The 12,889-nt window shown below is 40.3% G+C and overlaps 1 protein-coding gene across 1 annotated transcript; it reads left to right on the plus strand.

Annotated features, from left to right (window-relative positions):
• The first annotated feature begins 8,794 nt into the window (after window positions 1-8,794).
• LOC137169641 (tripartite motif-containing protein 16-like) lies at window positions 8,795-11,534 on the plus strand. Its single transcript, XM_067572924.1, has one exon. The coding sequence runs from the start codon at window positions 9,092-9,094 to the stop codon at window positions 10,886-10,888; it is 1,797 nt and encodes a 598-aa protein (XP_067429025.1). The 5' UTR covers window positions 8,795-9,091; the 3' UTR covers window positions 10,889-11,534.
• The last annotated feature ends 1,355 nt before the right edge of the window (window positions 11,535-12,889 follow it).

Here is a 12,889-nt window from a genome sequence, read left to right on the forward strand (position 1 = left end):
AGGGAAACATTCTCCATCTGGATAAAAAGATGACCACATTCTTGTATTATATTTAGACATGGCTTCAAACAAAGAGGTCATGTTTAAGGTCAATTACACATGCAAATGTTGCACAGATAACTTTGATTTGCAAATATTAATGGCTCTGTCCATGCAGGCGAACTACTGCTGAATTAACATTAAAATAAATCTTCAGCCTCTGGGTGGCAGTAGCTCCACACACTGCTAACTCAGCTGGCTCTGCCTGTATTTGCACCAACTAAACTGAATATGATGTCAATAATCTTTTCCTTTTTGTACATTTTTAGATGCACTTAAAATGCCTTTTCATCCATTTCTTACCTGCGATGTATAATTCTTTATGATGCAGCGACTGTATGTGGAGTTTGCTTTCATTTACCTACCGTATTATAGGATTACATTTGCTTTATGCCTCTTATAATGGACAATCATATTGCAAATGCATGTTAAATGTTGTATTGTACAGTATAATCTCTCCATTCATGGTGACAGGATTAAGATCCCATAATCCCCTGAGAACAATATTTATAATAGTGTATGTATGGCTACAACAAGGTGGGTAGCATTGATTGTTATGCATCTCTTAAGGCAGTTTGAGGCATGATGCAGCAACATGTTAAATATGTTTTAATGTGACTGTGATAAAATGACATATTGGTAGGTAGATTGGAGAGGAAGTTTAGAAGTCAAAGGCTAGTTGAAGCCAACAGCGGCCAGCGTGGCCCAGTAGTGGCCCTGAGCAAGGACACCCAAACCCTGTTTACTGTCTGCTCTAATTTACTCCCAGGATGGGGATTGAAAATGAGCTTAATATGGTGACATAATGCAATTGGCTGTTGTTTCCAAGAGGTGACTTCAGATACATACCGTTATTAACATTAAGGCCCCGGAGGTGGAAACAAACACGATGCCATGTAAGTGCTCCCTTCTCTGATTGCTCTTGGCATTGGGCAAAGCAGAACACCAGTTTCCACTCTTTCATCTCCCAGTGTCCATACTTGGCCGGATGCTGGGACACAGTTGCTAACGGCTGCGTGGACTCATTTTGGATCACTCTAGCTGTTCATCAGTACACTTATATAAAAAGGACACTAGAATAGCCTAAAATACTATGTTCAAGCTTGTTAATTGGTTTGATTCACAGTCATTCCTCCTTTTTGCCTGTTTTCAGTGTGCTTTGGTTTAAAACAGAGGCAGGGAAAATGTTAAGTTATACGTCAACATTTCCATTTTTACAGGTCAGAATGTAAATGCTGCCAGAACAGATGTGAGTATGCACGGTTTCTAAATGTCACCGCTGCTGTTTGATGAAAAGGCTTTTTGTTGGCCAGTGGACCAGGTGTATAGAAGTGTCATTGCTACTTCCTCATAACCTCACCGCGCTGCAAAGCATCCAAATGTCAGCCTCCGTTTGCCCTGGTTTTCAGAAACACTGGGTTCTGTTGTGTGGTGTGTTGCAAGCTGAGCAGAGAGGACAAGATGAAGTAAATCCACCAGCTGTTTTTCCATCTTTCTCTGGTCTGGTGACACCCGACTAAACTGTTCCACTTGTTTGCAGTTTCATAGTGTTTCATATTTATAAAAGCTACCACACGGAGGGGATGGATCAGCTTTAAAACAAGTGAAACCTCACTGAACCTCAGCCCAGGGGAAGCTCCTGGTCTTGCTGGAGGCCCCCTTGCTTGGTCCAAGCTGCTGCTGACTGTCTGTTTCACTTGTTGTCAGACTTTGAGACCATCCAGTCTCACCTCATCTGCAAGCTGTCTGCCTGAATGTTTAAAACACCACAAAAAGGATTCATCTTGTATCATCAAGCTCACAGCTATTTGAGGGGTCTTGAAATTAAATGAAATGCTGTTTGAATTTCGCCTGCCCTAAAAGCAGGCAGTGCCTAAGTGCTCTGCTGCTCTAAAGCACCCATGTGCCTCGCAGAGTTGTCACACTAATTGGCTTCTGTTCTCTGAGCGTGCTGTACAGTCACACGCACACACACACACACACACACACACATACATCTTGACAGTAAACAGTAAACAGCCTTTCTCAGATCTGCCAGGCTCTGCAGACTTTGGAGCACTTGTTGGATCTTTCTGGGCATTTTGATCTAATTAACTTGGTCATAACCCCCTTCCCCTCTTCACTGTCTCTCCGTCTCCTCCTTTCTGCCTGTTTCTTTGCAGCTCACTGAATCATTATCAAAGCTGCTGCTTCCAGACCTCAGTTGCAATGCTAGTGGTTTCTATGTTGCTTTCTCTGTTGTGTGTGCATCTCTCTCTTTCTTCCTTGCTCTTCTCCACCCTTTTCCATAACTCCTTGTAAACATAGTAATGAGCAGCAAATGAAAACTGCACCTCAGTAGCTATGGGTGGCTCTCTGCAAAGGATTCCAGGGTTACTGTCGGCAACAACATCTCCTTTTGTGTCTCAATCAATAGGCAGAGGTCCACGGTGGAATTATTGGTGCGGAGGTATGTCAAAAAAGAGAATAGTAGCAGCAGCAGCAACAGCAGCAGTCACCGGGGTACCGCCTTATTAGTATGTGTGAGAGTAAGAAAGAAAGGAGAGAGAATGATAGAAATTATTCATAAGACAATGCACCTAACACCTAAAACCCACAGCATTCTCAAGCTTTTGTGTACCTACACCCAGGGCTTTATCATCAGATTAGTGTCAGACATTAACAGGGAGAGTGGGGATCAGGCAGTGAAGGTAGATGAGCATTTGTTGCTCACACTGAAATTGAAAAAAAAGTCTGTGTTCACCCTGGAGCTCGACTCTGAGCTTGAATATTCAAGTCTTGTCAGACTGCACCTGCGATGAAAGCCAGCATATGTTGTAGCTCAAACAAAATAAATGCAAATGATACTCTGGTGGCAAATTGCAATAATGATTTTGATCTTGAGCTTCAAAAACAAAGGAAATAACATAAATGAGAAATTTGATTGAATCAAGCTGTGGGCTTGGTTGGATCCCATATGGTTTGGGTATGAACTTGAATTCTAAAATGCTGATGGTTGTTTTTACCAGAAGGGTACTATGGTCTATTTTTGGTCCATTGCTTCTCATTTCTCACTTCAGACTGAGCACATCAAGTCAGCATCAGTACACTTGGAACTAAAGAAACAAAGTAAAGAGGAATACAAACAAGCAGAAATTGCGAAGAAAACACATATATGGCTTAAAGTTATCAGCCAAATCCTGATTATCAATGCTACACCTACAGACTCATATACTCATGTATAAATATATGCAAATTAGGTGGCATTTGGTGGCCATTTTTGCTACTGACATTGATGATGTCAAAAGATTTTGAGGATGCTCAAAACCTTAAACCTGAAGTAACTGATTTTTTGGCCATTTGGGGGCAGAGGAAACACCTTTGATGTTAATATGACGCACTTGCTAACAAACAGTTGCCCTATCTACACATCCAGCAGATACAGAAGAACATAAATATTAATTTGGAGTTGTGTTTTCAGCCACCTGAATTGAAGCTCAATATTCACTCTCCTTTAAGTTTTGTTTTGGTCTCCTGTTACCTTTTCGCATACAAGTAGTCATTTGATGCATTGTTGATATAAAAATATTGATTATAGTCACATTAAAGCTACATCAATCATTGTTTTTATATTAACAATGAATCAGTTGGCTATGTGTAATGTGAAACAAACAAAGAATTATCCTCTCAGCTCTACTCGGCTTTTTAGTCTCTTTTAGCACATTGTTTTGGTTTTCCTGCCTGCAGATTTTTACCGTCAACCTCATTTTCAGGTGCAGGAGGCAACTGTTTTAAGCCTAAAAGCTCTGATAAATCTAATTTACGCCATCTTTTCCAGCATCAAATGACAAGATAGAAAAAGTTAGCTGTTAGCAGCTAAAGAGACAAATATTTCCCTCAGGAGTTGGTGGAGACAAAAACAGAGCTTAAAGGATTTAAATTAACCAGGTGGTCATAAACACAACGCTGAATGAATGCTAATTTTGTGCTGTGTTCCTGTGTTTGTTCTAACAGTGTATAAGGTATGCCCATGTTGTCTGTTAAGCTTGTTCAAGTGGCCAAAAGATCAATTAATTCAACCAATCATCATCAACCAATTTTCCAAATGATTGCATTATGAATAGAACATAGAAAACAATCTACTGCTTTACATACTGAAGTGTACTTTATTAGCACAAGTAAGTCAATGAAAACCATTTCAGAACCTGTGTCAAAAGTTGTATCAGCACTGAAAACCGTCAGAGTAATCCTCAACCCCCCCACAAATATACGCTGTTTTGTTGTGGGCAGTGGTGCTGGTGTTTCCCCATCCCTCTCCACTGGCAAAGACTGAGTGGCTGCTTGACACCATGTTCTTATGCAATCAGTCTAGGCATCAGAGCATGACTATCCAGGAGACGCGAGGGACTATTGGGTGCCAGCAAGAGCAACCGAGTGCTGCCTATGAACGCTGGGAGGGAGCGAGAGAGAAAGAGAAAGAGAGGGAGAGATAGCAAGGAAGGGAGGGAGAAGTCAGTAGATGTGGTAAACAACTCAGAAAAGACTCCTGTCAAAGCCATGTGAGAGGTGAAGCAGATACATACAGAGGAAGGAAAGACCGTTAAGGAGGTGAAGGAGGAAAGAGGGAACTCTCATTAGGGAAGGAAACAGGAACAAAACAGGGGAAGAGATTGTTAAAAAATGACAGAAACACAGGAAGGAAGACGAAAAGAATGAGACAGCAAACAGCAGGGACGCCCTGACGGCCTAATGGTTAAGGCTCGTATACCATATAACCGCAACGTCCATGGTTTGACCTTCAGGGGGATTTTTGTTGCATGTCACACCCCCCTCTCTCTCTCTCTCTCTCTCTCCCCTTGTTTCCTGACTCCCCAACATTGACTCTCAAATAAAGGCAAAATGCCAAAAAAATGGAAGGAAAAAGGAGATCAGAAACAGATAGATGAGAGCAAAGAAGGAGACAGAGCCTGGGAGGGATGTTGCTGTCTCTTTGGCTCTGTGCAGAAGTCTGGCATGGCCACAGAAGCTCAGAGTCGGGACTAAACACACTGCAGTAGTCACGCACTGTTCTCATCAGTCTCTGTCCAGCAACACAGTGCTTTTTGATTTATGCCTTAATTAGCAAGATGTAATGATGGTTAAAAATACAGGCCCTTAACTTTATCCAAATAGGGAATTTATCTACTTATGACACATTACAATAGATAGAAACCTACAAGTACCAACAGAATATTGTAAAGATACAAACAGGATGACGCTCAGATATGACTCTTTTTTGTGTGGAATTTCTGAGAATATCATTTAGCTATCTGCCATTTAGGTCTGAAAAAGGACAGGACATAAAGAATCTGTAATAATAAGAACAGAGAGACCTCTAATATATGCACTACATTATAGAATTACAGTGCATCCTCATTTTTGCTTGTCTTCAGTTTTCATTCTGCATGCAGAAAGTGCTCCTGTTGGTAATATCATGTGTCCCCTTGGTGAATTGGTTCTGCTTATTAGCGCTATTTGAAGTTCTGCAGTAATTGTCTTTTTGATAGAGAGAACTGAGACATGGAGCTGAAAAGAAAGAAGCATTGTGGTTTTGATGATTGTACATTATTTGGCCCAGTGGTCAGCTTACCCCATATTTCATAAGGGGACTGGTGGCAAAACACGTCTTTATCTGGTGTGTCTGGTAACAATTTAGCACGCTGTACATCCATTGCTCATGGTCTAAATAGTTCAAAATGTAGACTTTTAGGGAGACAAAATTAGTGTTATTTCATTCTTCAACCTGTGGAAAACTTAGTCTTTAAAGATGTACTCCAGTTATTTATTACTGCACTTCCATGAAGTTGAGGAACTCACAAGAGAGAGAGTTATCGAGACATGTTGACAGCCATGCTAGCAGCTCTGTGTAGTTGTAGCTTTGAGCCAACTGCTAACATCAGCATACTCACAATGACACTATTGACACGCTGATGTTTAGCAGGGATAATGTTTACCATGTTCACCATTCTAGTTTAATGTGTTAGCATGCTAGCATTTTCTAATACAGCTGAAGATGATAAGAATGTCATTCGTTTTGTAGGTATTGGAAACATTTAAATTGTTAGTTAAACTTTTTACAATTCATCCAGAGGGGGACACAAATATCTGTACATAATGCTTTTTCATGGCAATCCATCCAATACTTGTTGAGACATTTCACACGGAACCTCATGTTGGCACTAGAGTAAAGGTCAGAGGATCCCCAAGGTCAGTAAGCTCCATCCTCTGGGGAACATGAATGGATCCAGCAGCTGTTGAGATATTTTACTCTGGACCAAAGTGGTGGACCGACCAACTGACACTGCCATCCCTAAAGCCATGCAACTCAAAGCTAAAACAAAGAATGGTTGAAATCAATGAAGCAGATATATCCTGACTTTTATTCCTCAGTGTGGTTCCAGAAACAACTCCCCGAGACTCTAAAGCAAACTTCATGTTACAAAATTTCAATCTCAGGCCCAAAAATTAGATAAGTTATATTTTCAGACTTTTGTCAGCTCTCCTCAGAGCCACAGAAGACATTATACACCTGTTTTCACTGGTCAAGTTGTACTCTTCATGTCAAGTAAACAGAATTTTGTGTTTAAAATTGGTGAAATGCCCTTTTAATATTAATGAAGCTCATGACGTTCACCTCCTCTGGCACTACGAGCAGTTCCAAAAGATTCATCAGTCCAGTGAAATATCCAGTCAGGCTTCGACACGTGTCATTAAAATGAATTTACCAACCTGCCTTAAAGCTTTTTCTTTTCATTGGTAGTTGTCAGTGGATACTGAACCATGGCGGTCTCCCTACACACTCAATTGCTGCCCCCGCCTTGAGGATTACAATGAAGTTGTCAGATTACAGAAGCCCCCTTGATGTGCATGGGGGTTTAACGCTAAATTTAGCAGGCCCTACAAAGTCCTAACCATCATTCAGTTTAGCTGTTCAGTAGTTTTCATGGATTTATCAGCAGTCATACATGCTCTCTCATTGCTGCAGCTCTGAACTAGCATGGCTAACACTGATTTTCCATATGAAGCTAACAGCATTGTGCTTTATACCATCCATCACAGACAGATCCACCGTGTACCACTGTATGGCTCTCCTCTCCTCCTGTTTCCATCATCACAGTGGTGTTGCCACCCAGTTTAACGACCACTGCTGCTAGTAATGATGCTGCAAAGTTATATACAGCCTCCTATGTGTGCTTTGAAAGTGTATATAGAGGAGGGTGGAGAGACAGACCAGTAAACGAATAGGCTCCTTGAGAGAGACAGAGGGAGACAAAGAGTGATGAGGTAAACAAAGTAAGAGAACTTAAACAGGGAGGCAGATGGAGCTATTGAGATAGAGAGGGTGATGGGAGGCTCAGGGTGTGTGAAAGCAAAGAAACCTTGAAAGCTTAAAACCTTTGGAAATTTGGCTTGAAATAGTTAAAATGCACATATGATATCAAAGTTGAGTGTCTCATTAAGCATCCACAAAAATCTAAGTGAAAATAAATGTTTGAACTATGTAAACATGGTTCAAAAAACAGCTCATTTTGCTGTTTACACCATTTCTCAAGAGTGTGTAGATGTGGCAGATCACGTTTTGATTGACATCTCCCTGGCTATTGGCATGTACTGTGAGTTGGGCGGTGCTTGGTTTTGGTTAATCCGTTTTCAACACGGCAGCCGGGTCACAAACTTTCTTACATCACAGCTAAACAGTAAACTAAAATATGTTTCTGAAAACATTTGAGTTGAGAAATAGGTAATTCAGTAACAGCATCTTGATTCATATTTGATCAGCATGGCCCAGTTTGATCTGAGCTTCGTGAGCCGTGTGTTCAGGCGTTGCTTTCTGTGTTTCACAACACATTGCTGAGAACATGAAGTGCAGAGGTGGAAGAAGTACTCTGATCCTTTACTTCAGTAAAAAATACCAATACACCAATGTAAAAATACTCAATTACAAGTAAAAGTCCTGCATGAAAAATCCTACTTAGATAAAAGTACATAAGTATTAGAAGCAAAGTACACTTAAAATAGTGAGAGTACTTTGAGTGTTTTATTAATTTTACATGTAACCAAGCGTCTCCAGGCATGAAAACTGACCACATTCAGGAGTTTGGAGTCGTATTAACTCACCAGACTCCCCCTGCTGTCCATAAGAAGTGACGCAACAAGAACTCTGATCCTTCAATACCAGTAGAAATATTTCAGTCAGTAAAACAGACAATCCTCATGAACTAGACTGTTATGGTCTGGTTAAGTAAAATCTACAATCTGATTTGACCTATATGTCATATATCACTCCGACAAAATCATACTGGACAAAATAAATTGTGGACATTTGTCAAGACATGAGCAGTGAAAGGACGGAGCTGCAGTAATTCACATAAAGAAGATATGATCTCATTTAGGAAGAAGGATATGGAGATAATCACATGTTGTTGGCAAAAGTTACAAAATTGTGTCAAAAAAACAACCAAAAAACAGATTTATTACAGATTCAACAAAACCGAACCACAGAGCCAAATAATCTGATGCATTCGTGTTCTGTGGGATTCAGAACCGCAACAAATAACTATTGATTTGTTTAAATGCATCTAACATTTAAAATTAACCTTTTACTCAAGTTTACATTCTGAATTTAATCTGTTTCTCAGAAATACTAAAGTAATTTCATTATATTTTTTATTACTGGAATTTCATCATTTCAGATAAATGAACAGTGATTCATTTATCTGTTGCTCATCTAGTGTATTTGCTTTATTGTAATCAATAGAAAATTTGATTAAACTGAATACTAGGAAAATTAAATTTCTCCGTTCTCGCTGGGAGGAGCTGAGAAGCGAATAAGGGAAGCGAGGAACCACGTTAGCCAAATGAAAAGCACTCAGTATCCCTTTTAAACTGCTCCTCTTCCAGGAATGAATCAGCGCTTGATAACCCCTCTCTCTTCTTCCTGCTCTCAAACACAACAAGCTCCACTCTGTGCTCATATTTCCTTGTTCCTTCCCCTTCAGATCAACAGTTTGAAGATGGGTGTAACCAACACGTAATGTACTACAAGAGCTGTCAGGCTGCATCCTCTGTGGAAACACACGTTGTTCAGATCAGAACTCAAACGTGTTTCACTTGTCAGGAAGTGAAACTCAGACAGTCATTGCTACTGAGAGCTGAAATGGCGCAGAAAGGAGATCAGCTCGACCGAGAAACCTTCTCTTGTTCGATCTGTCTGGATCTACTGAGGGATCCGGTGGCTATTCCCTGTGGACACAGCTACTGCATGAGCTGTATTAAAGGCTTCTGGGATGAAGAGGATCAGAGAAAGACCTACAGCTGCCCTCAGTGCAGACAGACCTTCGTACCGAGGCCTGTCCTGGTGAAAAACACCATGTTAGCAGCTTTAGCGGAGCAGCTGAAGAAGACTGGACTCCAAGCTGCTCCTGCTGATCACTGCTATGCTGAACCTGAAGATGTGGCCTGTGATGTCTGCACCGGGAGGAAGCTAAAAGCCCTCAAATCCTGTCTGAGTTGTCCGGCCTCTTATTGTGAGAAACACCTTCAGCCTCATTATGATGCAGCTCCATTACAGAAACACAAGCTGGTCGACCCCTCCAAGACACTGAAAGAGAACATCTGCTCTCATCATGATGAGGTGATGAAGATGTTCTGCCGTACTGATCAGCAGAGTATCTGTTCTCTCTGCAACATGGAGGAACATAAAGGCCACGACACAGTCTCAGCTGCAGCAGAAAGGACTGAGAGGCAGAGAGAGCTCGAGGTGAGTCGACAAAACATCCAGCAGAGGATCCAGGACGGAGAGAAAGATGTGAAGGTGCTTCAACAGGAAGTGGAGGCCGTCAATCGCTCTGCGGATAAAGCAGTGGAGGACAGTGAGAAGATCTTCACTGAGCTGATCTGCCTCATCCAGAAAAGAAGCTCTGATGTGAAGCAGCAGATCAGATCCCAGCAGGAAACTGAAGTGAGTCGAGTCAAAGAGCTTCAGGAGAAGCTGGAACAGGAGATCACTGAGCTGAAGAGGAAAGACGCTGAACTGAAGCAGCTCTCATACACAGAGGATCACAACCAGTTTCTACACAACTACCCCTCACTGTCACAACTCAGTGCATCTACAGACTCATCCAGCATCAATATCCGTCCTCTGAGCTACTTTGAGGATGTGACAGCAGCTGTGTCAGAGCTCAGAGATCAACTACAGGACGTCCTGAGGGAGAAATGGACAAACATCTCACTGAGAGGGACTGAAGTGGATGTTTTACCGTCAGAAGCAGAACCCAAGACCAGAGCTGGATTCTTAAAATATTCACGTGAAATCACACTGGATCCAAACACTGCACACACATATCTGTTATTATCTGAGGGGAACAGAAAAGCAACACTCACGAGGAAAGGACAGTCTTATCCTAGTCACCCTGACAGATTCACTTATTATCATCAGGTCCTGAGTAGAGAGAGTCTGACTGGACGTTGTTACTGGGAGGTGGAGTGGAAAGGGAGAGGAGTCGGTGTAGCAGTCGCATACAAGAACATCAGCAGAGCAGGAGGCTCATTGGAATGTGGATTTGGACACAATGACAAATCTTGGCTGTTATATTTTGACATGAATAGTTATACAATTTGGTTCAACAATATCTTTACTCCCGTCTCAAATCCTGGTCCCTCCAGAGTAGGAGTGTACCTGGATCACAGAGCAGGTATTCTGTCCTTCTACAGCATCTCTGAAACCATGACTCTCCTCCACAGAGTCCAGACCACATTCACTCAGCCTCTCTATGCTGGACTTCGGCTTTGTTATGATGTTGTCACAGCTGAGTTCTGTAAACTCAAATAGACAGAAGTCATTTCAGACATCGTGTGTCAGATTCTGTTATATTTCTTCTTTTTTTTTTTTGTCTCTATTGTTTCTGAGAGTTTGTTGCTGTGGTGTTTCTGAACTGCACAGAGATCAGCTGTCAATCAAACTGGGACTGTCAACACTTTTTTTTTTCACTTTTCATTTGTTGTTCTGTTAATGTTTTCGGTTTCTTTAAATGTCACTTCTTCCTGTGTGTTTTTAGCCATGCAAGCTGTCACTGCTCATGAAGATGTTTTTAACCTTTGCTAACGTTTCTTCAGATGAAAATGTAAAATTCTCTTTCTTCTAAATGTTAGTTTCATGTTTGTATTGATGTATTTGCTGTTATTTCTCTTCCATTTCAGCGTCTTAAACAGACAAAACAGCAGAACTTCCTTCATCATAGATATTTTGTTCTCACCATTTGGTAAATTCATTAAGAAATGTACAATCAAACCGTAATTATCATGATAATAATCGACAAGGAGATAATTTATTATGTTCGTGTACATATAGCGGACATTCTGGGTTAAACAAACTGAAATGAAATCATTGAAAAAGAGTCATTTAACAGACTTTACTGATTGGATGTGTGAACAATCTGAAGCTTTACTTGATTAATAAAGTTGTTTTTTCAACAATGAGCAAAGTATTTTCTCCTGTCTTCATCTCAGGATCTCATTCAAAGCTTCTGGAGAAAATATGAAACTAAAATAAGAGTTTATTTGAGGCAGTTTTCCTCCTAAAACACCACAAAGTACAGAGTTCAGGTCCAGAGCAGACAAACGTTTTTTAACACCTTATACTGTTGAATAGTCTAATCTATAACAATACATATATAACAAACTGAAATGTTTTATGTGTAAAATACTGATCTGATAGGTAACTAAAGCTGTCAGATAAATGTAGTGGAGTGAAGTATAAAGTAGCATCAAATGGAAAATACTCTAGTAAAGTGCAAGTACTTCAAAATTGTACTTAAGTACAGTACTTGAGTAAATGTACTTAGTTACTTTCCACCACTGATGAAGGGAGAAGGGGGAGGGTACAAAATGGTTGGTTTGCAGAATTAATTAAGTAATTTTTGTAATAAATGTCAGAGCATAACCACACTCAGTTCAAACCCGATATCAGGAATGTTTACAAAAACTTAAAAGACAATATTTCAAATTTGGATTTAAACTAATTTCTAATACTTTATGGATGTTTACTGTTGTGTACATAAGACACTAAATTGCATAGTTAGAAGACTATTGTGGATTTGGGTTTCCAGTGTCTTTAACTCTTCCTTTACTGGTATTTCTCCGTCGCAGTAACCGTGCACTAAAATTATCTTCTTTGGACAACATCATAAATTAGACACCACTGTCTTTTGTTGCACATTAAAAAAAAAGATAGCTAACATGGTTCCATCACAGTACATTAAAAAGAAAACAATTATTTTTTCTACACCGAATGCTCATATACATACACATGTCTGGGATATTATAACTTTAGAGTTGACATGGCTAGAGTGCTACTATAGCAAACACTTACCTGTTTACACTAAAACGCTCTACGTAGAGCAGGGCAAAACTAATGAGTCAGGTGATCTGTGGTCTTGTCAATGACACCTTTTATTAGACTTAGTCATTTTGTCTATAGTTAATCTAAAATTATAGAGTAGTGCAGCTTTAATTGAGAAAACTAATTAAAACTAGGCAGAAATCTACTTTGCATGAGTCTGGAGTTGAATCTTGGTTGTTAGAGTTTAATTTACTCCATGTGAGACTACAGTACCTGTTTCTAGTCTTGCCTCCTTTATATACTGTAGTTCCTTTGTAGTGGGGAAGCCTCTGTGTCTCTGACTTATATTGTTTGGTAACAATTGAATTTCCAGGCCGACACGTGTTTTTGCATTTGCAATTTTAAGAGTACATTTCTTGGATATATTGCACTGACATACAGTGTGCTGTGTGGACCAGTTTGTTACAGTTCACAGATGCTTTTCTTCGCTCA

This window comes from Thunnus thynnus, chromosome 18, assembly GCF_963924715.1.
Source record: "Thunnus thynnus chromosome 18, fThuThy2.1, whole genome shotgun sequence".
In the NCBI taxonomy this organism is placed as follows: domain Eukaryota; kingdom Metazoa; phylum Chordata; class Actinopteri; order Scombriformes; family Scombridae; genus Thunnus; species Thunnus thynnus.

Coding starts and splice junctions, on each gene's coding strand:
- LOC137169641 (XM_067572924.1), top strand. CDS start 9,092: ATGTACTACAAGAGCTGTCAGGCTGCATCCTCTGTGGAAACACACGTT.